Source organism: Balaenoptera borealis (assembly GCF_965194805.1).
Source record: "Balaenoptera borealis genome assembly, chromosome: 8".
Taxonomy (NCBI): domain Eukaryota; kingdom Metazoa; phylum Chordata; class Mammalia; order Artiodactyla; family Balaenopteridae; genus Balaenoptera; species Balaenoptera borealis.
Genome location: NC_138865.1, coordinates 103,652,989 through 103,680,659, shown reverse-complemented (window position 1 = coordinate 103,680,659; position 27,671 = coordinate 103,652,989). Strand labels below are relative to the sequence as shown.

At 46.0% G+C, this 27,671-nt stretch overlaps 1 protein-coding gene across 7 annotated transcripts in view; it reads left to right on the top strand.

Annotated features, from left to right (window-relative positions):
• TNC (tenascin C) overlaps positions 1-27,671 on the top strand; it is a 91,864-nt gene that overhangs the window by 27,996 nt on the left and 36,197 nt on the right. For 3 of the 7 annotated variants that reach the window (XM_082402174.1, XM_082402176.1, XM_082402175.1), the window contains exons 3-14: positions 1,408-2,817; positions 4,111-4,374; positions 5,470-5,585; positions 6,342-6,498; positions 10,224-10,493; positions 11,239-11,424; positions 11,668-11,757; positions 13,241-13,504; positions 21,345-21,617; positions 22,525-22,797; positions 23,408-23,680; positions 26,489-26,761. In XM_082402174.1, the coding sequence (XP_082258300.1) occupies positions 1,408-2,817; positions 4,111-4,374; positions 5,470-5,585; positions 6,342-6,498; positions 10,224-10,493; positions 11,239-11,424; positions 11,668-11,757; positions 13,241-13,504; positions 21,345-21,617; positions 22,525-22,797; positions 23,408-23,680; positions 26,489-26,761 (3,849 nt within the window). The remainder of the gene's footprint in view (positions 1-1,407; positions 2,818-4,110; positions 4,375-5,469; positions 5,586-6,341; positions 6,499-10,223; positions 10,494-11,238; positions 11,425-11,667; positions 11,758-13,240; positions 13,505-21,344; positions 21,618-22,524; positions 22,798-23,407; positions 23,681-26,488; positions 26,762-27,671) is intronic. The other 4 variants (XM_082402178.1, XM_082402179.1, XM_082402177.1 and 1 more) reach the window with 3 other exon arrangements.

Here is a 27,671-nt window from a genome sequence, read left to right as displayed (position 1 = left end):
ATCTGAGCCATGTATGTAATTAATCTTAACTTTTCCAATAGTCACATTAATGAAAGGAACAGGTAAAAATGATTTTAATCATCTATCCAATACAAGTAAATAATCTTTCAGCTTGGAATCAATACAAAAATTGTTAATGGATATTTTACATTCTTTTCTTTTATGCTAAGTCTTTGAAATCCAGTGTGTTATGTAGTTCCCATTTAGGGCACATCTCAATTCAGACTAGCCACAATTCAGTTGTTTTGAAGCCACGTGTGTCTGGTGGCTACCATACTAGACAACATAGGTTTAGATTCTCACTTTCCAAGCCAACTTTTTTCTTAAAATTGACTTCCCTCCTGCTGTCAGGAAGGAGATAAAGTGTATTAATTCAACTGTATTTAGATGCAGAGAAAATGGAGCGAGTTTTGTTTGTTTCTTCTCCTTGGCTCCATGGAGACCACACCAGCCACTGCCGCAAGTTAAGCCAAGACATTACAGAGACTTCAAAGAGCCAGAGTCACAGCAGCCCTGACCACATATTCCTCATATTCACCCACCACCGCAGCTTTCAGGATAGAGAGGAAAAAAGATGGAGGCACATGAGCTTTGTGAGGGCTGAGCCAAATGGGAAGTTGTCCTAACAGAATTAGAAAGCCACTCCTTAGCTGCCTCATTTCAGTTACAAAAAATTTAGAAAGTTTTGGTCACATAAGCACATATAACAACTTGAGTCGACCCAAAACACTCTGCAAAAGGAAATCACAGTAAGCACAACAGCAGGTCCTTAATGTCCTCGTTTAACCTGATTTACCCAGGGAAGTGGGCCATTGGTCCCACCTGACTGATGAAGAAACAGCTCCAGAGTGTCTAAATTTTTTTGCAAATGCAGCACAGCTATTGAGTCGAGGCATCAGAACTGAGTTCAGTTCAACGATTATTTCTTGGTGAAACACTTATTCTCCTGTATGTCTGACCTTGGCTAGGTACGGGAAAAGTAACGACACAGGCCAGCATAATGCATTGCACAGGCAGTGATTCGTAACCTTTGGGTCACAGGAATACTTGAAAATTTGATGAAAACTATGGGAGTTCTCCCCAGGGATGGAAATACACACACACACACACACACACACACACACACACAATCTGCATACGAACCTACAATTTCAGAGAGTGCAGGTTAAGAATTCCCACCTAGTATCATTAGATGAGGCCCCAACTGATTTCACACAATAAGCAAGTGGTTTTCAAGCCGAGGCCCCAACTGATTTCACACAATAAGCAAGTGGTTTTCAAGCCAGATGGGGCCTGAGGGTGCAACCGTGCTCTGGCTGAATTTGAATCTGGGGTTTGTGGCTAGAAACCAAGAAACTGGGCTGCTGGTGCTCAGTGGAGAGCCTCTGTTCTCTTCCCTCCCTGCAGGCCGCCTGGACACCAAGCCCTTCTGCAGCGGCCGGGGCAACTTCAGCACTGAAGGTTGTGGCTGTGTGTGTGAACCGGGCTGGAAAGGCCCCAACTGCTCTGAGCCTGAATGTCCAGGCAACTGTCACCTGCAAGGCCAGTGCCTGGACGGGCAGTGCGTGTGTGACAAGGGCTTCATGGGGGACGACTGCGGCCAGCTGGCCTGTCCCAGCGACTGCAATGACCAGGGCAAGTGCATGAACGGGACCTGCGTCTGCTTCGAAGGCTACTCGGGGGTGGACTGCGGCCAGGAGCCCTGCCCGGTGCCCTGCAGCGAGGAGCACGGCCGCTGCGTGGACGGCCGCTGTGTGTGCCAGGACGGCTTCGCCGGCGAGGACTGCAACGAGCCCCTGTGTCTGCACAACTGCCACGGCCGCGGGCGCTGCGTGGAGAACGAGTGCGTGTGCGATGAGGGCTTCACGGGCGACGACTGCGGCGAGCTCATCTGCCCCAACGACTGCTTCGACCGCGGCCGCTGCGTCAACGGCACCTGCTACTGCGACGAGGGCTTCGTGGGTGAGGACTGCGGCCAGCTCGCCTGCCCCAACGCCTGCCACGGCCACGGCCGCTGCGACGAGGGCCAGTGCGTGTGCGACGAGGGCTTCGCGGGTGCGGACTGCAGCGAGAAGCGCTGTCCCTCTGACTGCCACGACCGCGGCCGCTGCCTGGACGGGCATTGCGAGTGCGACGACGGCTTCACGGGCGCGGACTGCGGCGAGCTCCGGTGTCCCCGCGACTGCAGCGGCCACGGCCGCTGCGTCAACGGGCAGTGCGTGTGCGACGAGGGTCGCACCGGGGAGGACTGCGGGCAGCTGCGGTGCCCCAACGACTGTCACGGCCGCGGGCGCTGCGAGCAGGGGCGCTGTGAGTGCGAACTCGGCTTCCAGGGCTATGACTGTGGCGAGATGAGCTGCCCCCATGACTGTCACCAGCACGGCCGCTGCGTGAACGGCATGTGTGTCTGTGACGACGCCTACATGGGTGAGGACTGCCGCGAGCTGCGCTGCCCCCGGGACTGCAGCCAGCGGGGCCGCTGCGTGGACGGGCGGTGCGTGTGCGAGGACGGCTTCGCCGGCCCCGACTGCGCAGACCTCTCCTGTCCCGGCGACTGCCACGGCCGGGGCCGCTGCGTGGACGGCCAGTGCGTGTGCCACGAGGGCTTCACGGGCAAGGACTGCGGGCAGCGCAGATGTCCCGACGACTGTCACGGCCAGGGCCGCTGCGTGGATGGCCAGTGCGTGTGCCACGAGGGCTTCACTGGGCTGGACTGCGGGCAGCGCTCCTGCCCCAACGACTGCAGCAACTGGGGGCAGTGCGTCTCCGGCCGCTGCATCTGCAATGAGGGTTACACCGGGGAAGACTGCTCCCAGGGTGAGTACCAGCGCTCCAGCGAACTAGCGTGATGACGGCCACCATCGAGTTGGCATGTGCTGGAGAACTGTGTGTTATACCAAACACACACACACACACACACACATACACACAGACTCTTTGACTCACCTGTTACAGAGCTACCGATTTGAGGGCTCAGAGGCTCAGAGAGGTTATGGAATTGTCCCAAGGACACACAGCTTATATATCACAGAGCTGGTACCTGAATCTGGGTAACTCATCTACGCTGAGTTTAACACCCAGTGCCCACGAAGAGGGTAGATGAAACGCTCACCTCCCTTTTGCTAAACATCAACCTTCTTTCCTACTCTGTATTGACATGGAACCAATAATGAACTAAATCCCTCATTTGGATGGAAGTAAAAACTCAGCTAAATTGAATGGACAGTGAGATTACATAAAACAAACTGTTTTAAACGCACATTCAGCTAAAGATGAAGTGCTGATCACCTATGAAGCAGGCCCGTCTCTTAAATCACCTTTTTGTTGCTGTCTTTTATCCCAAGGACTGTGAGTGCCTTAAAGGAGCATTATCCCAGCAGTTAGCACAGGGCATGTATTCAGTAAGTAAATACTGGTTGAGTGAAAACACAGCAAAGACCAATAATGCTCATGTTTAATGAGGGTCTTCTTTGTACTTCCCTCATCCACCCTTATATACCTGTCATAATGGAGACTTTCTGCCTTGATTAAAGCCATTGACACATAAAAACAAACACACGGCTCTGTGTTTGACATGGCCAAGCCAGGCAAGCCTGGTTGGAAGGAAGACCAGGCTGGCCGGGAGGAGGGGTACGTTCCAAATTTGATGAGTAAGCAAAGTTGAGCAAGTCCCTCTGCCTCACTCACCTCTAAGAAAAGGAAAGAGTTGGACCAGATGAGCCCAAAATACCCTTCCAGTGCGAAGAATGTATGACGTGAAGTTCAGAGCAGAAAGCCAAGCCCAGGCTGCACTTTCCCATGCAGATGGCCTGAATCTGAACTAAGGTCCAGGGAGTGGAGAAGTCGGAGGGGCCAGTTCACAAAGAGCCCTGAAGGCCACACTGCAGACCTGGAACTTTAGCCTGAAGGCAAGGGATGGCCACCAAAGGTTTTGAAGATGGGTCACAGCAGGAGGGTCCTTGATGAGTCTGCATTTTAGAAAATGGAAGGTGGATTTCAGGGCTCCGTGACTGGGGGAAGAGACAGGTCCAGGGAAACAAACCAAGAGAGAATTCATAGAGTGCGTTATGACACCATCTGACCCAAACTGTCCTTCCTTATTCTTGCCAGTGTCCCCTCCCAAAGACCTCATCGTGACAGAAGTGACGGAAGAGACCATAAACCTGGCCTGGGAAAATGAGATGCGGGTCACAGAGTACCTCATCGTGTACACGCCCACCCATGAAGACGGCCTAGAAATGCAGTTCCGTGTCCCTGGAGACCAGACGTCCACCACCATCCAGGAGTTGGAGCCTGGCGTGGAGTACCTTATCCGCGTGTTCGCTATCCTGGAGAACAAGAAGAGCATTCCTGTCAGCGCCAGGGTGGCCACTTGTGAGTGAGCAGAGCACCTCTCGGCAGCCTCAACTGCCCTCCTCCTGTCCAGTACATAGTCCCCCCCCATGAGTTACTGCCTCACCTTTGCCCCTGTAGCTCTACGGCTGTCTTTATGCAGTTACACTAGTTAAAACTCTGGAATCCAGTTAAGTCCACTGAATTTTTAAAAAATTTTATGGACGTATAGTTGATTTACAATGTTGTGTTAATTTCTACTGTACAGCAAAGTGATTCAGTTATACATATATATGTATTCTTTTTCCTATAACCCATTGAATATTTGTTACAGAAAGTCCTCACATACTAACTCATTTAACTCACAATAACCCTATGAGACAGGAGCTACTGTTAACCCATTTTACAGATGAGGAAACTGAGACTCTGAATGATTAAGCATCTCATCCCATATCACACAGTTAATAAGTAGTGGAGATAGGATTTGAACCCTGGCAGTCTTAAGTACTCTATTCTACTACTACCTTTCTATGGAGCTCACTGTCTATATATTTAAAAAATTCAAAAGTGGAAACATCAAGATTCAAGTTATTCTTCCTTTAAGAGTCCAACATCAGAATAATTACCTCCACTCCTAAAAAGCAAGCTGTGGCTAGAAATTGGTTCTTTTTTGCTTAGTAATAGTAACATTGGCTGCTTTTATTAAACTTGTGCTTCAGGCCAGGGACCATGGCCAGCAGTCACTGTGGGACTCAGCAGTCTCAAAACATTCCCAAGGGGTAGGCATACTTAGCTCCTTCTCTTGGATGATGAAACTGAGGCTCAGGGCATTTTGTTAACTCAACCAAGCACACAGAAGTTGTGATGATGGAGCTGAGATTCTAGCCCATCTGTCTGATTTCAAAGTCTATTGTCATATTAGGTTTAAGCATATGAAATTGCCAGTATTCAATCATATGGTTGGTCCTTATATTGATATTAAATTCCATGATGCCTCACATTAGACGGCAATCCAGGAGAACCCTTAAATAGACTCCAGCTCTGACAGACAGCCCTGTGGGGTTTAGTGGAATCATGTCTGTCCCCTCCACCACACATGTAGTCATCTTTACCTCCTCTCTGTGCTCTTCCTGACAGACCTGCCTACACCTGAAGGTCTAAAATTCAAGTCCATCAGGGAGACATCTGTGGAAGTGGAGTGGGATCCTCTGGACATCGCTTTTGAAACGTGGGAGGTCATCTTCCGGAATATGGTAAGGAGCACAGAGGAGTGGGCACCTTCGACCACGAGCATCTGAAAGATGCTCACAGGGCTCTGTAGACTTTTCTATCAACTCACTTCCTTGGCTTTTGGTGGGGGACAAGGCTCTAAGTAGCCCCTGTGCATCTGCATCTGTTTTTAAGTGACTTAAGAAGTCAATAAGCACGGCACTTAGGGCTGAGAGCCTAAGTAAATAGATGGCAAGTCATCTCTATGTTCCGAGTACCCATTACAGTCTTACAAATCTCCACTCAGAGGCAAAGAAGATAAGAAATGGTCTCTGTCTCAGAATGCCTCCAGGCATATCTGAGATTGAGTATCCTTTCTCTCTGTGCCTAAAAGCACATGTGAGGCAGGAAAGTGGGTCCCTGAGTTCAAAGTCAGGCTCTGCCTCTTACTAGCTGTTTGGAAGATGGGACAATGACCTGAGTTCTGGGATGCTGGCTTCCTCGTCTATGAAAGGAAGGATTGATTTGGTGGCTCCAGAGTTCCTTTGGTTTTCATGCCTGTCATTTGACTTGAGTGTCAAAGGGGTGAGTAGAGAGGTCTGTGGGAGGGAGAAACCAACTTGAGAGATATATTCATCTCTCTATATCCTCAGCACCTGCCATACTGATCAGATGCTTAGTAAGTGCCTAGTGATAGATGAAAGTATGAAAGAGGAAGGCATGAATACAGAATGAATGAATCACATAAATGAAGGAGCTGGTACCTCCTTAGGTCTTACAAAGGTGCCTCTATATTTCAGAATAAAGAAGATGAGGGAGAGATCACCAAAAGCCTGCGGAGGCCGGAGACCACGTACCAGCAAACTGGCCTAGCTCCCGGGCAAGAGTATGAGATATCTCTGCACATCGTGAAAAACAATACCCGGGGCCCAGGCCTGAAGAGGGTGACAACCACCCGTGAGTATCACCTTTAATACCACTGACACAAGGATAAAGCTGATTGTACTGCAAAGCATCTCTGGTTGATAACATGCCCTCTTACAGAGCATCTGTATCAATTAGCTTTTTTTTTTTTTACAAATTTATTTATTTTATTTATATTTATTTTTGGCCGCATTGGGTCTTCGCTGCTGCGCGCGGGCTTTCGGTAGTTGTGGCGCGCGGACCCCTCATCGTGGTGGCCTCTCTTGTTGCAGAGCACGGGCTCTAGGCATGCAGGCTTCAGTAGTTGTGGCACACGGGCTTGGTAGTTGTGGCTCACGGGCCCTAGAGCATAGGCTCAGTAGTTGTGGCGCACGGGCTTAGTTGCTCCGTGGCATGTGGGATCCTCCTGAACCAGGGCTCGAACCCGCGTCCCCTGCATTGACAGGCAGATTCCCAACCACTGTGCCACCAGGGAAGCCCTCAATTAGCTTTTGCTACATAAAAAACAAGCTCCAAACTTTATGGCTTGAAACGATACTTTTGCACATTGGTGATTTGGGGTTGGACAGTTTTTCTGTTCTTGACTGGACTCACTTATGCATCTGTATGGGCTGGGGGCTGGTTGGCCTAGGATGGCCTCAGCCAGCACGGTGCCCTTCTGCCTCACATGGTCCCTCAGCCTCCGGTGGGCTAGCCTGGGCCTGATCTCACAGCGGCAGAGCAGGCTCACAAAAGACACTGGGTCACTTCCATCAAAGCAAATCTCAAGGCCAGTCCAGATTGAAGGGGTGGGGAAAAGATCCATCACTGTATGAGAGAAGCTTCAGAGTGACATTTCAAAGGGGCACTGATACAGGAAAATAAATAATCTACCATACTATCTGATTTAATATTAGTACCCAGTCCTATGGAAAAGGTAGGGAAAATATTAATGCTATTATTTTTCAAGAATCAAAACCGAGGCTTAAAGAAGCTTAATCAGTTTAACTAACACCACGTGGTTAATACTATCAGGGCCAGAATGTTAAGCCTGGGTTTAGTTTTATGACTTTAACCCCATTACCAGTAACATTGACTAGGCTCTGGGTTATGTAGAGTGTTGATGCCGTGTCTTCAACAGGAACTTAAATAAAATGTGACTCAGAGCTAAAGATATCAGAACTTCTTGGGCGTAGAGTAGGATTTGGCACTGCTAGATCATTTGGTGGGGGGAATAAAAATCCTGAATTTGGAGTTGTTCTATCAAGAAGCAAATTTTTATAAATAAATAAACAAATAAAATTGTTTTGCACTGACATTTGGGAAAATCTCTTTATCTTCTTCAAGATAGCATACGTGCCAACTATTTAAGGTATTGACTCTTCTTGGCAGGGGGTGATTGGAAAATTTAAATCTCTTTACTAATGACAAGAAAGAACATCTTGCATTTAAATATTTGCACATTTTGTTTAACTCAGATCCAATTCATAAGATTGTCTTTTTTATAAGCAAGTGTTTTCCATCATCCTGACAACATCGCACTGTGGTAGGTAGAAGGCGGGTACCAACAAGAAAAAATCATTAGATCACCAGAAAGGCATAGAAAAGATTAAGCAGATGCTTATTTGCTATAGAGACGGCCCGTTGAAAATACAAAAGACATTTCTTTCATCTGCCCTTTTCTTTTTAATCTAAATTTAGGGATTGGCTGCTTTATTTTCTTCTTCTTGAAGGACAAACATCCCAACATTTGAAGTTTCATAATCACATAAATATCAACACTGAGAGGCAGATACTTACCTGTTTATTTTGCTGATACCTGCTCTTTTTCCAGATTTAAAGGATCTTAAAAATTTCATATTTCGCTCCTTCCCTCTCAGCTCTATATAGAGATTGTATGACAACCATTTCTGATATGTAAATATTTTTGAGATGCATCATTTAAAGGAGAAAGAGCCTGGGCTTTAGATCCAAACAGTCCTGAACTTGAATTCCAGCTTCACCAATAACCATCACCTTGGGTAGATCCACTTCTTTAAGCCTTAGACCCACCATCTGGAAACCGGGTTCATATATCTCCCTACGGTATAGTCATGAGAGTTAAGACTTAAACGACAAAGCACTGTGCTTGGCACATAGTGAGCACAAGACAATGTTAATCTCCTGTATTGAAGGGTTCTGGACCTAGGGCGAGATCGGTGTCCTTGACTGAATCTCAACTTCTTTAATGAAAGGGCTGTTAAGAAAGGTAGTAGGTATGGTTCAGGTGTTTCCTAGCACCTTGAAGATCATAGGACAGGAGGCTTCACTGCTGAACTGCAATATCATTTTCATTGTGGATTTCATGGCTTCAACATCTGTGAGCTGAGACTAATGTATCAATGCATAGAGTTCAAAAACTAGACTCTGCAGGTTTCTCACAATCAGCTATGAATTATTCCTCCTTCTCATTCCCTTTATAAAACCAAGTTCCTTTCATCTGATCTTGTTTCCTCAACCAGTGCTGAAAACACAAACTTAACTATTTTAAAAAATGAAGAAACATTGACTGAATGCTTTAATGTCTTAATTTTCAGCCTGGTATGTTTTACTGTATAATGTTTTAACGCATTAAAATTATTTATCTAATTAGAAAAAAAAAGAGTAAAGACATAAATGGCAAAGCCTGATGCTACACTCGGGATTCAAAAAGGTCAAAGACCGACTCTCTGAATGACCGTATCTAGATTGTATAAGACGGTTTGAATAAACTGTAGAGAAATCTGTTACAGAATAGTGAGAAAAGCACAATACTAGGAAGCTCTTATTTTTGACTGTGGTAAGAACACTTAACCGGAGATCTACCCTCTTAACACGTTTTTAAGTGCACAATAGAGTACTGTCAACCAGAGGCATAATGCTGTACAGCAGATCTCTAGAACTTAATCATCTTGCAAACTGAAACTTTATACCCCTAGGGGAAGGAGTATGTGTTTATCTGTTTGCAACAGGGTCAGACAATGGTTCTTGTTAGAAAGTGACATATGAGTGGGGTTTTGAAGGATGAATAGGAGATTTTTAGAGGGAGAGGAGCAATCTCAGGAAGAAGAAACAGAGGAACAGCAAGAGTAGAGGCCGGGGGTGAGAAACAACACGGGGCGCTCTTGGAGGAGAAGTATGCTGTCAGAGCAGGAAGCCCAGAGCGGGTGGGGCAGGAGGTGAGCAGCAGGGCAGGAGGAAGGCCAAGATGAGGCCTCAAAGACAGGCAAGGCTTGAGATAGCCGTGACCTTCTTGCCTGAATTACTTTCATCAAAACTAACTTTCCATACATTGTCAAGCCAGTCATTGCCTCACTTTTCTGTTTCATTATTTGGATAGAGAAGTTACCAATTAGGGAGTTTTGCCTAATTAAAAAACCATAGAGGCTAAGTCAATGTTTTTCAAGTGAAGTAGCCCCTAAGTGTGTTTCTTCAACTTATGATGATGATGATGGTGATAATAATATAGTCACAGCCATTTATCATATAACTACTACATTGCAGGCTCTGTGCTAGATGCTCCACATGCATTATTTCCTTTAATGTTTGAAAAAACAAAAACCCTACAAGGTAGTTGTCATCATCCCTACTTATAGCATATCAAACAGGAAACTGAGGTTCCGAAAGACAAAATAAGGTCAGTTGGCCAGTATGCACCTGAACGTACACTCACGGATCTGGAAGGCTACAAGTCCTCTCTCTGCTCAGCCCTTGGCACTGGCCCTGATCTCTGAAACCCCTCTGTCCTCTGTCTGTCACAGGCTTGGACGCCCCCAGCCAGATCGAAGTGAAAGACGTTACGGACACCACCGCTCTGATCACCTGGTCCAAGCCCCTGGCCGAGATCGACAGCATTGAGCTCACATACGGGATCAAAGATGTGCCAGGCGACCGAACCAGCATCGACCTCACACACGAGGAGAACCAGTACTCCATCGGGAGCCTGAAGCCAGACACAGACTACGAGGTTTCCCTCATCTCCCGCAGGGCCGACATGTCTAGCATACCCGCCAGAGAGACCTTCACGACAGGTAACGGGCCTCCCCCTGCTAACAGCCCCAGGAAAGGAAAGATTGCCAGACTCCCATCCCCACTCCATGTCGGGCTGTCTTCCAGGCTCCTTTTACAGTGGAAACAATGGAAAGGGGATTTTCATTCCTTTAAGTTTTATTTTAAAATACTGTAGCAATTGATTGATTAATATTACCCCAAATAACTTTCTAAGGCAAAAGAAAATTTTTGCCTACATAGAAGATGCTGGTCTGAGATTCTCAGACATTTTGGTTAAAACAAAATTTAAATAAATATTTTAATAATAAAATGCAGTATATGGAAAACATAAATGACAAAGATGCCTTCTAACCTCTTAGCCTACAGCACTATCTTAAAAGTACCAAAGTGTCAATCATTCATTCACTAAATATTTTTTCAGAGCTCGGTAAGCTCCGTGTGAGTTATTAAAAATCCAGTGATGAATACAACAAATACAGTCACAGAGCTTATTTGCAAGTTTCTGTACAGTTTTTATTAAGCACGAAATCGGTGGAAAACGTGAATGATTGAGGTATCATGCGCTTTAATAATGAGGAAAGTGTCAAGTATGTAGTATTTGTTTAGATGTGTGCATTAGCTATTGAGCCAGAGGAGTGTGTGGGCAATTTTGTCATTTCTCTCCAATGGCAGGCACCTTTCATGTCTCACCTTGAACTGTCAAGGACTCCCTCTCTCCTGGTGCCTGGTGTTCTCAAAACCAATGCCCCTTCCTCTCCCAAACAGGCCTGGATGCGCCCAGAAATCTCCGCCGCATCTCCCAGACAGAAAACAGCATCACCCTGGAGTGGAGGAACGTCAAGGCGGCCGCCGACAGTTACAGAATTAAGTATGCACCCATCTCTGGAGGTGACCATGCCGAGGTAGAAGTCCCCAGGAGCCAACAAACCACAACCAAAACTACACTCACAGGTGAGCTCCGCATCCCTGACCCAACTGGCCCTGGGGGCATGTCCCCACGTTGCAACCCTCCAGAGAGTGAAAAAAAACACTTCCCAGCTATCCATCTCACTTGGGCCTCAGTGAGTCAGGCTGTGAAACAGTCCAGACATTGAGAAATCGTAGCCTTCAGGGACTAGTTCAGGGCCATTTTTATGGCCTTCTGAAAGTCTGTCCAGTTTTGGGCCGAATCTCAACCTGCATGTTCTCTCTTAGGTCTGAGGCCAGGAACTGAATATGGTATTGGAGTGTCTGCCGTGAAGGGGGACAAGGAGAGTGACCCAACCACCATCAATGCGGCCACAGGTGAGGCCCACCTGGATTCCCACCTCCACGGGATGAGCACCAGCAGACACAACAAGGCCCAGGAGGCAGGAAACCTACTTAAAAAGAAATAGTAGATGCCCAGAGGAAAGAGGGGCTTCTAGGATCATCCAGCCCAGATGTCCACGTTCAAAAGTAGCATAAGCACTCCCCATGTGAATGATCCTAACACTACTCTCTATGCAGGAAGGGGGACAGGGGATATTTTACAAAAAATTGGAACCAGACTTTATTAGAGATCTACAAACTTTTGAAAGTTGGCAACCGATTCCATTTTTTATAAACCACTGACTAATCAAAACACATCTGGGGGCTTTTCTCTTAGCAAACACTTAACGTGTATTGCATACCCCCATCATATAGATTATAAGCGGCAGGAGCATAGTTTAAGGCAATCTTTGCTCTTACTCATTGCATCCTGCAGCTCCAGCCTCTGAGTGAGGATGCTGAGGGGCTACATGATTTGAGGCCGCTGATTCTTTCTGCAAGTTTGTTTGTTTTTTCTGGAAAATTTGTAAAAAAGAAAACTCGTCCCTTTACCTCTCCACCAGCCTCCTGCTTATCGCCCCCTGGGACTATGATGATAAGGGGTGGCTGGTATGGGGAGATCATTATGCAGGATCCAATGCTGAGCACTTACACATATTCTTTTTTATCTTTTTATTTGGAGGTAATTGTAGATTCACATGCGGTGTAAGAAAGAATACAGAGAGATCTGTACCCTTTGTGTAGTTCCCCCCATTGGTAACATTTGTGTAACTACAGAAAACTATCAGGACCAGGAAACTGACATTGATACAGTCTATCAACTTTATTCAGATTTCACTCAACTGTGTGTGTGTGTGTGTGTGTGTATGTGTGTGTATGTGTGTGTGTATTTAGTTCTATGTTATCACTTGTAGATTTTGGAAGCTACCACTCGTTATCACTTGTAGATTTTGGAATCTACCACTACAGTCAGACACCAAATAGTTCCAATCACAAGGGTTGCTCTTCCTACACTTTTCTATAGCCAAGGCAACTCCCACCCTCCCCTTCACCTTAATCCTTGGCAATCACTGATCTGGTCTTCATCCAATTTTGTTATTTCAAGAATGCTACATAAAAGGAATCATACAATATGCAACCTTTAGAGATTGGCTTTTTCGCTAAGAATAATTCTCTTGAGATCCATCCAAATTGTGTCTTGTATCAATAATCAGTTCCTTTTAAATGCATTTAATTGAGTATCATTTCATGGTATGGATATACCACTATATTATTTTTAATCTTTCAAAAACACAGTGAGGTACCGTGCAATAACAGCATCTCACAAAGGTGAAAACTAAGACTCAGACACCTGAGTCACCTGAAGCCACACAGCGCTACGGCAGACCTAGGACTGTAGCCCACAACCAGCTTTCAGCCCCAGAAGCAGTCCTGCCCTGAAGCCTGAAGGGTGTTCAACTCTCTGTTTTCCTCCCAGACCTGGACGCGCCCAAGGACCTTCAGGTTTCTGAACCTACGGAGACCAGCGTGACCCTGCGCTGGCAGATGCCGCTGGCCAAGTTTGACCGTTACCGCCTCAACTACAGTCTTCCCTTGGGCCAGCCAGTGGAGGTGCAGCTCCCCAGAGGCACCACCTCCTACATCCTGAAAGGCCTGGAACCTGGGCAGGAATACACCATCCTCCTCACAGCAGAGAAGGGCAGGCACAAGAGCAAGCCGGCACGGGTACACGCATCCACAGGTGAGGTCAGCCTCTGAGCTCTCGCCGCACCCTCTGTTGATTCTGAGGTTGCAGACCCATCAGCCAGATTGTCTTCAAATGAGAAGACCAGATGGGAAGACATGGGGATTTCTCTACTCATGACTGCTCTAAATCCCATTTGAAAGAGTTACTTACCTATCTTTTCCTCTTGTCAACTGACTCGTCAACAGCAAAGTTCCCTAGCTGGGCAATCAAAGTGGTTTTTAAATATTTCCTCCTAGGAGAACTTAAAGCATCAAAGTTTGTGTTTGTCTTTGGTTCTTTTTTTTTTTTAATTTTGTGCATTTCACAGACTCTTTAAAATTTTTCTCATTTTCCTTCCTCTTTAGCACAATTAATTAACTTTTCATTTTATTTCTTTTCAAGATGACCAAGATGTTGGGAATAATTCCTTGGTTTTTTCCCATTAATTGTTTTTATTCCAGGTCTTTTGCTTTCCTCTCAGGTTACCTGAAACATTGCACACGGTCCTTTGAGCCTTCCACAGTGGCCTTCTCATTTTCTCTTGGTCATTAAGAGATGAACTTTGTTTTTCCATGACAGCTTAATCCTGACCTCCAGTATCCCTTCTAGCCCAAGTATCCTGTTCTTTGTACCGGCTTCCATATTTTCTCAATGGCTAAACTGAGAAAAAAAATCAGTTCTTCCTATATGAAAATATACACATTTAACTTTGGCCCCCAAATATTCAAGAGGTACAGGGGAAAAATGTTAATTCTTCAGGGTATGACAAGTAATAGTCTTTAGTTTCAATTTAATAAGTAAGTATGTATTGAGAACCCACTGAATATATTGTAGTATGCTGATATTTGAGGGGAAAAAAATGGGTTATGTACTTAGCACTGCTATTCTGACTCATGTGCACTTACTCACCGTCCCTGGGGTAAGACCAGATGGTCAGAATGTTAGACAGCACTCAAGCAAGGAAAGGGAGTGACTGGGCAGCCCTCAGCCAAGGAAAGGGAGTGAATGGGGGAGTCAGGAGCAGCCAGAGACGGTGTCTTGGCAGAGATGCTATTCCAGGTGAGTCTCCATAAGCAGAAAATGTGTGGCACTGATGCGCATATTTGGAAATGCCTTGAAGCGTCTTTGTCATTTATGGATACTTTCACATGCATATAACAGAAATCTCAAATAACAGTCACTTAAGCAAGATACAAGTTGGTTTCCTCTCTCATAAAATAAGTCTGAGGTTAGGTGGTTCAGGGATGGCACAGCAGTTCCAAATGATCAGGGATCTGGGCTCCTTCTAGCTTTCTGTTCCACTAGTCTTAGTCCTTGGCTTCCATTCTCAAAGTCACTTCCATGTCACAATATGGCTACTTCAGTACAGCCTTTGCATTTGTGTTCTGGGCAGCATGAAGGAGGAAGAACCAAAACCAAAAAAAAAAAGTACCTCCTACATGAGAGTCTTTCTGGAAACCTCACCAGTGACTTCTACTTGCATTTCACTGGCCACTTCTAGCTATAAGTAAGTCTAGGAAAGGTAGTCTTCTGGCGGACCAGGTTGCTGCCCACATAAAATTGTGGTAGTTTGTAAGGAAGAGAGAGAGAAGGGGTATTTAGTAGACAAAGAGTAGCCTCTTCAGAAAGTCTGAAGTGAGCTCAGGTGGTCAATTCTGTTGACTCTGTGCATGGACTGCTTCCCACGCAGCTATGAGATGGTCATCAAGGATGCTCGGTGGGGGATGGAGGGGTGGGGGTGGGGTAGCTCGATCATAGATGAGGGGGGAGGGGAGAATAAATTGGGAAGAAATAAATCTACGGTAGAGATTTGAATGGTTCAGCTTTATAAACATGAGCTTGTTATAAGATGCGAAGGGACCACAAATGAATCAGAGAAACAAGAGAGGGAATTTCTTCTTCTCTTCCCTCCTCCTCCTCTTCCTCCTCCTCCTCTTCTTCTTCCTATTCTTCCTCCTCCTCCTCCCTCCCTCTCTCTCTCTCTTTGCCTCTCTCTCTGCCTCTCTCTCTCTCTCTCTCCCTCTCTCTTCACTTTTCCCTGAGTTTTACAAATGCTAGATTAAAGAGAGTTTCCTATCTCCACTCAGTCATCTTACCCTCTGGCTATAGCCACTTTATCTCCTATCTCCAGCAGGGAATCCCCAGGCTTTAGCTGCTCAGGGAGATGAAAGCTTTCAAGTGAATCACAGGCTGGAATTACTTTGTCTCTAACTAAGAGCCCAGTTTTGGCCTCCCAAGGGCTCAGTGGTTTCATTTCCCCAGCCGTGCCTCTTTAACACTGTTTTCAAAGAAATCACGTTGTATATTTAAAGACATTCTTCATTACAGGAAAAATGTGCAAAGTCCCTTTTATGGGCTCTTCCCCCACTGTCTCTAGAATATTTCTCTCTATGGCTTTCTCCATAGAACTATTTTATTTTATTAAAAGTGAGGTGGGCATTTCTCTCCATCTCCTGAAGTCTATCTTCCCAGTAAATATCCCCTACAATATCCTCCCAGTAAATATCTCCTTCATTTACTCAGTCAATAATGCACTACAATCATGCTCCGTGCTAAGTCCTGGGGGTACTACAGCAATGAAGACAAGTCTGTGCTTCCAAGGAGGTAACTATCCAGCAAACAGACGCCTTCACTTGCTGTAACGAGGGGTGTGGGGTGCAGTGGGAGCACGGCATGCCTTCTGAGCATCAGGATAGGCTTAACGTGGGAAGAAGTTTTTGGACAGACACGGAAGAGGCAAGCAGGACTATGTTGTAGAAGACGTAAAGAAGCAGAAGTCCAGGGACCTGGCCTTGGTAAACACATGGGGAGAAAAAAGAAACAGGAAAAGTGGGAGTGCTTAGAGGAATGTACCATGTGGTTATGAGTCCTGAAATGTCAAAGGGTGTAGGTTCAAATGTCAGAAGAAAGGGATTCCCAGCTCTGCGTTACTCGATTCTTAATAGCAGAAGTCTGCAAAGTGTCGCTCATTGTCTGTGGGTTTTACAGAGAAGATGTGAAATTGGCTGCCCCAAAGCATTCTTCCCAGGGAATTCCAGGGCTCTAGCCATGGCATTGAGCCAAAGCGCAAGCCTTTTCCTTGATGCAGCACCAAGTTAAAAGTATGCCCATCACACCTGAAATGCAATGCAAAGACCCTATCACAGGCTACACAGCCCTACAGAGTCTGGTCCTTCCCATCTCTCTGACCTCACTCCCACTACTTGTCCCCTTGCTCATTTCACTGTGGTCACCCTGGCCTTCTCGCTGTTCCTTAAGTATGCCAAGCCTGCTCCTACCTTAGGGCCTTTGCACATGCTACTCCTGCTGCCTAGATACCACTCTTCTCCCAGTTCTACACCCAGCACCTCCCTCATTTCATTCAGCTCAAGTCTCATCTCAAAAGACCTCTCTGTCAACCAGTCTAAAATGGTGCCCTATCCTGACTTACCCCTTCATGCTGCTCCAGAGTTCCTCATGACACTTGCCTGATATCACTCACTAGTTGGTTTACTTACCTATGGCCTGCCTCCTACTTCTAGCCAGAAGGGACTCTGTCTCCTTCACTGGCTGCAGCCCCAGTGCCTTGAACACAGCCAAACACGTGGCATATGCTTCATGAGCATCTGGGGACTCCAGCTCCTCCAGAGGCAGTATTTCCACTGAATCTTCTGGTCTTTTTCTTTCACCTCTGTATCAAAGGCCCAAATTCTCTCTCTTAAGGATTAAGGGAAGGGAAGTCATTCTCCTGGAGTCTTTAATTAAGCTTACTCTGGATAAAAGTGGAAGGAAAGAAAGAAGGAAGGATGGGGGTAAGGAGAAAGGGACGGAGGGGGGAGAAAGGAAGGAAAGAAAGAAAAAAGGTACTATCCCTGTTAGCATTGAACAAAATGAGTATGGGCCAGGCATCTCCGCCTCCGGCCCCATATCTGTATTCTAATAAACTCAACAAAACCCCGCTTGAAGTGGAGGCCATGATTTTCTTTGAGCAGTAAGGGACATAAAGCAGGGAGGACATGCAGAAACACAAGGCCGATAAAGCATCCTCCCACACCGCATAAGGCTTGACAGTGATACCCCAGTAATTCTCAAGGGTTTGGGAAGCAGAGAGGTGGAATTTTGCTTTTAGCCACAGCTGCAAGTAATAGAAGGCATTCTGCTCTGATTTTCCATTTTGATTTTCTCATGGAGCAAACTGAAATTTAGTCAAATATTTATCCATCCAACAAGTATTTATTTCTTACCTGCCATGGGTCAGGCAGCGCTGGTATAGAGAACAGAAAGACACAACCCCTCCACTCAGGAAATGATGCACATTGCAGTGAGAATGAGAGGACCAAAACCAAAATTATAGGAACGTAACTAGTCTGCTTAGAGGAAAGTGTGGGAAGCTACAGGAGCACAGAGGCAGATACCCATCCCAGACCTGAGCAAGGTGAAGGCAGCGTATCAGAGAAGGCTTTTTGGAAGAGGTGATACTTGGCTGAATCCTAAAAAAGGAAAATGAGTTGGGCAAGTGGAGAAGGGAGTAACGACATTTCCAGCTGGAGGAACAGTAGGTGAGAAGCTCAAAGGCATGAGAAACTTTATGTTAGTGAAACACCAGCTATACAGTCCTGCTGTATGATGGAGCTGGGGATAACAGGATACAAGGTTACAGACATTATCAGTACCATCTACAAAGGGCAGTGAATATCATGCTGAGGGGCTTGGGTTTCATTCTTGACAGTGTGAAGAGTCACCAGAAAGTTTTAAGGCAGGCAAGGCTTTTAATTTCAATTAACTTTACAAGATGAGATCCAAACAATTTAATCTACCCTCAGGGGTCCTGAGGCTTGAATTTGTCCATCCCGCTGCTGTTGGAGAATCACTCTCTCTGCCATCGGTGACCACTAAAAGTGGATTCCTCATCAGTCAGCACTTGGTAATTACCATCTACAAGACGGTGGAAATCCAAAGATTTAAAGTTGGCACAGCCAGAAATTCCCCCAGGCCAGCTGGTCAACTCACCATGAGCACAGAAATGGGATTTTGAAATTCTGATTTCCCAGGCCCACTGGCATTGTTCAGAGGGTAGATGCCAGTGCACAGCTGGAAGAAAAGGACAACAGTCTTTTCATAAAGAAAGGCCAAGAAATTCAGTATGGAACTATACAACGGAAACACGGGGCTTCTGGGGCAGTAAGCCCACAAGTGTGTCATTTGCTACTGAAATGCAGAGTCCGCATTGATGTGAAGCCTCTGGTCTCAATCTCAATTGTTGTCTGCTGTATTTTTATTCACGTTTTTCCCTCTCTTTTCATAATTCTTACCCGCCTCCCTTTAATTTATCTACTGATTTTATTCATTGAAGTTACACCTTTTACTTATCTGTCTAGCATTTGTTTAGTGAAGGGTTTTGGGTCGGGCACCAAAAGCACCCACCCAGCAATGGTCACGGTCACAGCACTAAATATAACTGATTTTTTTTTCTTGATCTGCCTAACCCCCTCCCCACAAAAAAAACAAAAAAAACAAAAAAATGGAAGAATAGCCAAAAATTTTGGTGGAAGTATCATCACCATGACTATTACCATTTACTGAGCCACGTGACATTTTATGAAAATTACTCTATCCACTGTAAGAAGAGATGAAGCAGGATGTGAAGGACATTGTATAAAGTATCCGTGGCATATAAAAAAGCTGATTTAAAGAAAAAAATGGTTCTCATGAGGAAGAGACATTTTCTAATGTGGATCTCCTCCTCTCTCCAACCATCTTTACTACAACAGCTTAAAAGACAATCTGTAACCCCTCCATAAACCCTCCCTCCCCCAGATAGGTAATTCTCCCCACATCTCTTGCAACCTGGTACCTGAAATCTCTTTCATGGAAAAAAATATGCTTTATGTCATAATTAGAGAAAGAACTTAAAAGGCAGTTACCTGAGAGGAAACACTGACTTAATTCACACAAGGGGGGTCAACTATCAATGTCAGCTAAGTTCTTGACAAGAAGCCTTCACAGCAGCAGGAGAAAAAAAATAAGAAAGTGGGATAAAAAGGAGAGTTTATGGGCCACAGAATTGATTTCCTTAACTTTACAGCTTGGCTTAGATTGGTTTTTGTCTGATGGCTCTTCATGCATGAGGGCTCTTGGAATATTTGAAAAGGACACACTCCTGACTTTAGCTGTGCTAAAATCCCAAGGTCAAGGAGATAATTGCTACAACTGGAGCACTGCTCCTGGCCTCACAAGGGCCACTGGGTTAAAAGATAGCTGATCTTTTTCCCTTTCTTTCCCCACAAGTATACATCACTTGGAGCTTGGGGTCCTCTTTTTCTCACCTAGACCATGTTTGTGTGGTTAGGAACTGCTATGGGGTCTTGGATAAGGGCTCCGGGACACAGATTTGGGTTGAATGAGGACTCTGTAGAATGAAGGTCAAGGTCAGGTATGGCAAACATTTTCTGAAAGGGCCAGACAGTAAATATTTTAGACTTTTCAGGCCATATGGTCTCTGTCTCAACTCCTCTACTGCGCCACTGAAGCACATAAGCAGCCATCAGCAATATGTAAATGTGCAGGCACGGCTGAGTTCCAATGAGATTTTTACTTATGACATCAAAATTTGAATTTCATATACTTTCATCTGTCATGAAGTATTCTTCTTTGGATTTTTCCAACCATTTAAAAATTTTAAAACTGTTGTCAGCTCACTTATTACCAAGAGAGGCAGCAGGCTGGATTTGACCCTCAGATCATAGTTGGCAGACCGCTGTTCTAGATCAAACAAGATTTGAAGGAGTGTCAGCTTTGCCAAAATGGAACAATTGGGAAGAACCTTCCCCAGAACGTAGAAAAGTCTGAATCAAACAGATTCTTGAAAAGAAACATTTTCCCCTCTGAAAGGATATCTTCTATCCAACTGCAAGCTAAGATTTTCAAGTGAGACGTCTGCTTTAATGGACAGATGATAGGACTGATTTGAAATGAGCAGCCAATGTGAGGCATATAGAGAGAAACAATTTGTTCACCTAAATGAGCTCAAGGCAGTTCTTACTCTGTTGTTTAGAGGATCTGTTTCCAGAGAAAATCCTTTCTTCCTAGGTGATGCAAAGTCCAGTTAGGCTCAGCCCTGGGCAAATTATCACCTTGAAGCCATACTCAGACAAGTGAGTGTTCTGTGCTTTGCTCATCCTAGAGATGAATAAAGATGGCAAGTTTTAATTGAGCTTAATAAGCTATTTCTCCCAGGGCCTCAGTCTTTCTTTCTATCCAATGAGGGGCAGCTTTGCAAAGACTCAGTGACTTCCTCAGGACAGCCTTACTTGTACTGTGTTAATTTATCTCTGATCTTTCTGAAGTGGTTTATGTAAACTGATTTGAGCCCCAGAAACTGACAAAAATCCCAACATAAAGAGACTATAAAACATGCCTTCCAGGAGAGATTGAGGAAGCACGGAAAGGAAGAGAATCTAAGAGGACCAATTTCCTCAAAATACAGAAGGCTGGACGGCTCAGACCAAGAATCCCGAGAGTAGCCGAAGGCTGTTCCTATGATCTCACCTTTAAGATGAGAGCCGCTTTCCAAAGTGGAAACTGCAGCCCAGAGCAGTACTAACCCAGACGTGTAGCATTTTCCAAATCCACAGGACACTGGTCAATAGAAAAACACCGTATTCAAAAGACAAACCCAAATACACAGCAAGGCAAAATAAGTATTCTGTTGACTTTTCTGTTGGTGTTTTGATGGCGACAGCGTGGCCCAGGGATGCAGGTGGCCCTGGGGCCCCCATGGTCTCGCAGCATTGGCAGCGGGTTTGCCATTTCTGAGTTCCCAGATGGAAAGCATTTCAGGAATGATTTAACTGACCCCGTCTCTGTCATTATTCAGACCACGCCCCTGAAATCGAAAACCTCACCGTGACCAAGTCTGGCTGGGATGGCCTCAAACTCAACTGGACCACAGCTGACCAGGCCTTTGAGCACTTTGTCATTCAGGTGCAGGAGGCCAACGGGGTGGAGGCGGCTCAGAACCTCACGGCGCCCGGCAGCCTGCGGGCTGTGGACGTCCAGGGCCTCAAGGCCGCCACCCCTTATACAGTCACCATCTACGGGGTGATCCGGGGCTATAGGACACCAGTGCTCTCTGCTGAGGCCTCCACAGGTACCTCTTACCTTTCTGTCTATAGCTTCTGTTTTTCCCAACAGGAACCTGCCCAAGGATAATCAGACGCAACTCGTTTTTTATTTGTTTTTTTTTTTGTTTTTTTTTAAATATTATTTATTTATTTATTTTTTTATTTATTATTTATGGCTGTGTTGGGTCTTCGTTTCTGTGCAAGGGCTTTCTCCAGTTGTGGCAAGCGGGGGCCACTCTTCATTGCGGTGCGCAGGCCTCTCACTATCGCAGCCTCTCCCGTTGCGGAGCACAGGCTCCAGACGCGCAGGCTCAGTATTTGTGGCTCACGGGCCTAGTTGCTCCGCGGCATGTGGGATCTTCCCAGACCAGGGCTCGAACCCGTGTCCCCTGCATTGGCAGGCAGACTCTCAACCACTGCGCCACCAGGGAAGCCCGCAACTCGTTTTTGAATAGACTTGAGTACCTTAAGCTATAGCACTATGGTGCCTAATGATGGGGAGAAATCAAGCCGCACAACTCCTGGGGTAGCTTTCACACTGCACCCCATGTGCACCACAGCCTCTGGGGCTGTGCCTAGCCCAGCCTGGGGACTATACACACAGCCCCAATGGCAGGGACCTTTGGCTTCACAAACAGGCTCCCTCCTGGTGAGGGATGTTAAGGCATGATATTCAGAAGGAAAAAAATAATAATAATCTCTTTGTCTGCCAGAGGCTAGGGCAATTCCTTAATGAAATAAGATCACAAATGTTTTCCTACGCCTCACCCCCTTGGCTCTATTTCTCAAATTTAGGAAGCTGCGTGGTTATCTAAAGAAAGTCACATTTAAAAAAAAAAAAAAAAAGTAATATAAAGCCTGTTCTTTCGTTAAGGAGTCCCTGGATCTTGGTGTGTGATTTGATCATTAAACTGGTTCTTTGTCCTTCTCCAGGAGAAGCTCCCCGTTTGGGAGAGGTCACGGTGTCCGAGGTGGGCTGGGATGCCCTCAAACTCCACTGGACGGCTCCGGAAGGAGCCTACGAGCAGTTTCTCATTCAGGTGCAGGAAACTGACACAGACGAGGCAGCCCAAAACCTCACTGTCCCGGGAGGACTGAGGTCCGTGGACCTGCCTGGGCTCAAGGCAGCCACTCACTATAGCGTCACCATCCGCGGGGTGACTCGGGACTTCAGCACAACCCCTCTCTCTGTTGAAGTCTTGACAGGTATTCTAGACAACTTCATTAATTTGTTTCCTCCCACTGTCTCTGCTCAGGAGGGATCAACGCTCTTCCCTGCTCTAAACTGGGTTCAGCCCCTACCCCAGTGGGGAATACCGGTGAATCATCCCTGCTTCCTTACAAAGGTCCCGTCCCTTATTTGGCCAAGCCCTAGTCCTAGCACGGTAGCCAATTCCATGGAAAGTTCCACCTACTCCTCTTTTATATAAATTGAGGTGACTTTTCTTTTAAAGCAAGTTTCAGTCGTAATAGCTAAGAAGTTGGAAAGCGCACTCTGCGAGTGGGAAAATAAAAACGTTGATCTGAGCTCATTTTCAGAATGCATCAGAGGACTCCGCAGAGCACCATCTGTATGTCAAGAATGGAAGCTGTGAACAATTCTGAGAACTATGTCTCATTTCCAAAGGCTGACTAGGAAAGCCCTGGCTTTAGTGCCAACAATTAAGAGTGTCCTCAACACCTGCTGTAAATCACGCATCTGTGATCAACACTAACCAGACAACTCACCCCAACCTCAACCAAAATGCCTTCTCGCCTGAGTCCCAGCGTGCAACTGCCTTTTTTAGTAACTCAGCAACTCTGTCTTCTTATGCAGAGGAGGTTCCAGATCTGGGGAACCTCACGGTGACTGAGGTTAGCTGGGATGCCCTCAGACTGGACTGGACCAGCCCAGATGGGATCTATGAGCAGTTTGTCATTGAGATCCGGGAGGCTGACCTGGCCCAAGAAGCTCGCAGTCTCACGGTTCCTGGCAGCCTGTGCTCCGCGGAAATCCCAGGCCTCAGGGCTGGTACCCGTTATACAATCACCCTGCGTGGCAAGGTCAGGGGCCGCAGCACTCAACCCCTTGCTGTGGAGGTCATCACAGGTATACGACCCTCCTCCCAGACCAGGGACCTGATTGTGTCAGCCAATTCATTGGAATAGAGAAAATTCCCCATGTATCAGGGCCCTCTCTCAAAGCTGTTGGCAGGCAGCATGAACACAAGCTGTAACTCCGGAGGGTGTGGGTTGGAATTCCACCTGTCTGGCCGAATATTCTTGGGTATCTCATTGTACACCTCTGAGCCTTCATTTCTCACCTTCAAATCAGAGATAATACTCCTACCTCAGAACACTGTCATGAGCAGTAAATGAGATAACGAACGAAAGTACATAGCAAAGCACCCCTCCTATAGTAAATTTTGAATGCCAAATAGCTAAATTTATCAGATAGCAACATATCATAATATAAATAGCATAAACAGTAGGGCTGTGACACAAGAATAAGGTCAGAACTTTCTAGAGAAATCTTATCATGAGTGGCCTCAGAGTCACTTACTGCCATCCATCTGGTAGTCAGACCTCCACAGAATAACCTTTGAAATGATCTATCATCTTCTGCTCAAGTTAGCCAAGTCTCTCTCTCCTTAACACATCCTCAAGGCAGGGCTATTTCTAAGAAAGGAGAGTCATGTTTGACTTCAAAGTTTTTGATTCAGTTTGGAGAGGAAAAACAATTCATCTCAATTTGTCCCCTGAAGATGTGCAACCCCATCTGTTATAGAAAACTCTGTGCTGGTCATGCGGTTTCTAGAAACAACTTTAAAAAAGGCCATGGGAAAATGAGCCTGATTTGGGGGAACAGGGTTTTTATGCTGGGCCCTAAGCCCATGCCCTTCTCTACACATACTGTGTTTTGAAAATGCCGCCCAAATAACCTAATCAAATGAATTGTTGTCCTTGCTCATACATACCAAATAAACCTGGTCCTTGCTAGAAACTACACACAATTCCCCAAATAAGAAAAGTAATGTTGCAATACACCTAAACTGGCCAGATTATCAATGGCCTGTGTTTCCCAGAATATTGTCAAACCAAACAAGAGCAAAAGGGGCCTTTGAGACACGTGGGATCTGGGAGCAGGGTGCTAATGATCCGCATCTGTAGTTTGTAAACTTTTTGTTTTTAGCAGCAAATTCCTTTTGCACGTGAAATCTTACAAGGAACCCCACTATGTGACAGATAAATGAACAGCTATTCTTGGTGAGCTGGGAAGGAGGAGAGGGCTGCCCGCACCCATGTCCCCAACCCAGTTCTTCCATAAAAGGACCAGTACTACAGTTTGAATACAGCCCCTCTAAAAGGTCAAGTTTGCCCCGACTCTCCTTGTGCACTGAATCCTGGAATATCTCATACTCTTTCTGGGGGAAGTCTTGCAGATATTTTCTTTTCTGACTTCAAATCCATGGCCACTTCAGCCTTAAAAAGAGAGGCTGGGAGATTGCACTTAACCCTGAGCAGAATTCCACTAAGTAGTGAGTGTTTCCATATCCGGAACCCAAACTCTCTAAATCAGCAATGACTACATTAAATTTCCTTCCTACCTTGTAGAAAAATGAATAGTGGGTCCTGCTCTGCACCATTTGCTGAGCAAAACAGAATCCCTTTTAATGAAGAGTAGGCACAAACAGCCTTGTTTGTGATGCAGACATTCTTCAATCAGACACAAAGTGCTATCAGGAGAAGGGGAGAGGGAAAACATGAAGCCAAGAATCCAGTACAGTACGGAAACTTTGATCTCTGAAAGATGAGAAAAGTCCAGAGATAAAACATCAGACTTGTCCAAACCTGATTCAGCACATGCTTTATACACCCAGTCAGACAGCCTGTGGCCAGCAATGAGATGATCTCTCCAAAGTCTAGTAATGAGACGAAGCAGGTAATCCTCTCCCACGTGACCAAGAAGTTCCAAGGAGAAACATCCAAACAGTGACACACAGCTCTGCATTCTCAGAGCCAACCAACTGAGGATAGAAAATACAGGGAAAAAAATTCCAGGAAGCTCCAAAAGACAAAACTTGAATTTGCCATGTGCTGGTAACTACACACATAGCATTTACATTGCATTAGGTATTATAAGTAATCTAGAGATGATTTTTTTAAAGTATACAGGAGGGTGTGCATAGGTGATATGCAAATACTACACCATTTTATATGCATCCTCAGCTTGTTATCTATGGGGGTCCTGGAACCCATCCCCCAAGGGTACCAAGGAACAGCTGTGTATCTGTTAGGCTGCCGCTTACCAGGTCCTCACTGTGTATCAGGTGTGATGTCAGGTATGTGTCAGGTATAAGCTCAGAGGTTTATAAATCTTATCATCCAATCATCACACGTTCCAATGAAATGGTACTGTCAGCTCCAATTGAAGATGCGGAGCACAAGTCTCAGAGATGACCTGGGTGACATGCCCAAGATTACGCAGCTAGCGAACACCGGTGTTGGAATTCTAACCAAGGCCCCTCTGCCTCCAGAGCCTGTACTTTTCACCAACTCCTACTTCTCTTACCCTGACCCACAATCCCACATTTCCCATGGGCCTTGAGGGTGCTAGTCATGCATGACCCTCAGAGACCTCCCAGCAGTGGGTTGTCAGGGGTCGTGACGGCACTGCCATCTCAAGGATGAACAATGTAGATGTTCCCCTTTCTGACCATCTTCAACTCCTGAAGAAAGCTGTGGCCAGATTACCGCAGTTCAAACAGGAAATTCCCCGAGACCAAGAATGACCACACACACAAACACAAGAAAATCTCGTGCCCCTTTCTTTCTTCCCTAGAGCTGGGCTGTGGGACGTTTGCTTTCTCCGTTTTCCGTTTGCAGAACTGACAAATTCCTCTCTGTCCTTCTTCAGCGGAGCTCCCCAAGCTGGGACACTTAGTCGTGACCGAGGCTGGCTGGGATGGCCTCAAACTCAACTGGACCACAGCTGACCAGGCCTTTGAGCACTTTGTCATTCAGGTGCAGGAGGCCAACAGGGTGGAGGCGGCTCAGAACCTCACGGTGCCCGGCAGCCTGCGGGCTGTGGACGTCCAGGGCCTCAAGGCCGCCACCCCTTATACAGTCACCATCTACGGGGTGATCCGGGGCTATAGGACACCAGCGCTCTCTGCTGAGGCCTCCACAGGTACCTTCCTCTCCCTGTCCATGATGCTTTCTCTCCAAGAGGCGTGTGGGGAGCCGGCTTCTGTCCATATCTAAATCCTTTCCATGTGCCCATCGGCTACTGAACTTGCACGCTCACACACCTCCCTAGGGGCTGTGCCTTGGTCCAGATGCCTTTGACATCTCAAGAATGAACGTGCAGACGCTACCTTTTCTGACCTCTAGCCTCTAGCCTCTCCCAGACCTTCCCTATCCAATCCTATAACTACATCTCTTCTAAAGGATGGCTTTCCATTTCACAAGACAGCCTGATGGTCTTAACTCTTTTCTCCAGTGCTTGGATATAACTAAAAGCCGACCCTTCCGATGTGTGAGTTCTGGTGGAGCACAGATTATTTACCTTAGAGAGTCTTTTTGCTAGTTGCAAATGGTGCTTTACTATCCCAGATCCCTCAAGGGTATGGGCATGCGGTTCTTGCATTTCAAAATGTTTTAATTTAAATGTTTCTTTAAAATGCACTGAGTATAATAAGGGAAACTGAATTACCCTCCTCCTCCGGGCAATTCTCTCAGATACTCAGTCACTGTTAGAACATCAAATTAGCAAATAGCTAGACCAAAAAAGAAAAAAAACAAAAAAATCACACAATTATGACTGGAGACAGTACCAAAGAACAAGCCATTCATTAGCAGAAGTACACACAGCAGCATTTGAAGCAAAGAATGTCCCGGGCTATGAATGTCAAAGATCTGATGCCCTTTTTGTTCTTTTAGTCGAGAGTTGCTCCCTGGACTGTTGGCCTTTGAATGGCAAACTCTCAGCCCGGACCCAGGAGGGTGCATTACAGTTTACTCATCACTCTGCTCCAGTGACAGGGCATTCAGTGTTTCCCTGCCGCCTGCTGAAGAGCCCAGCCCTCCCCAGCACTGCT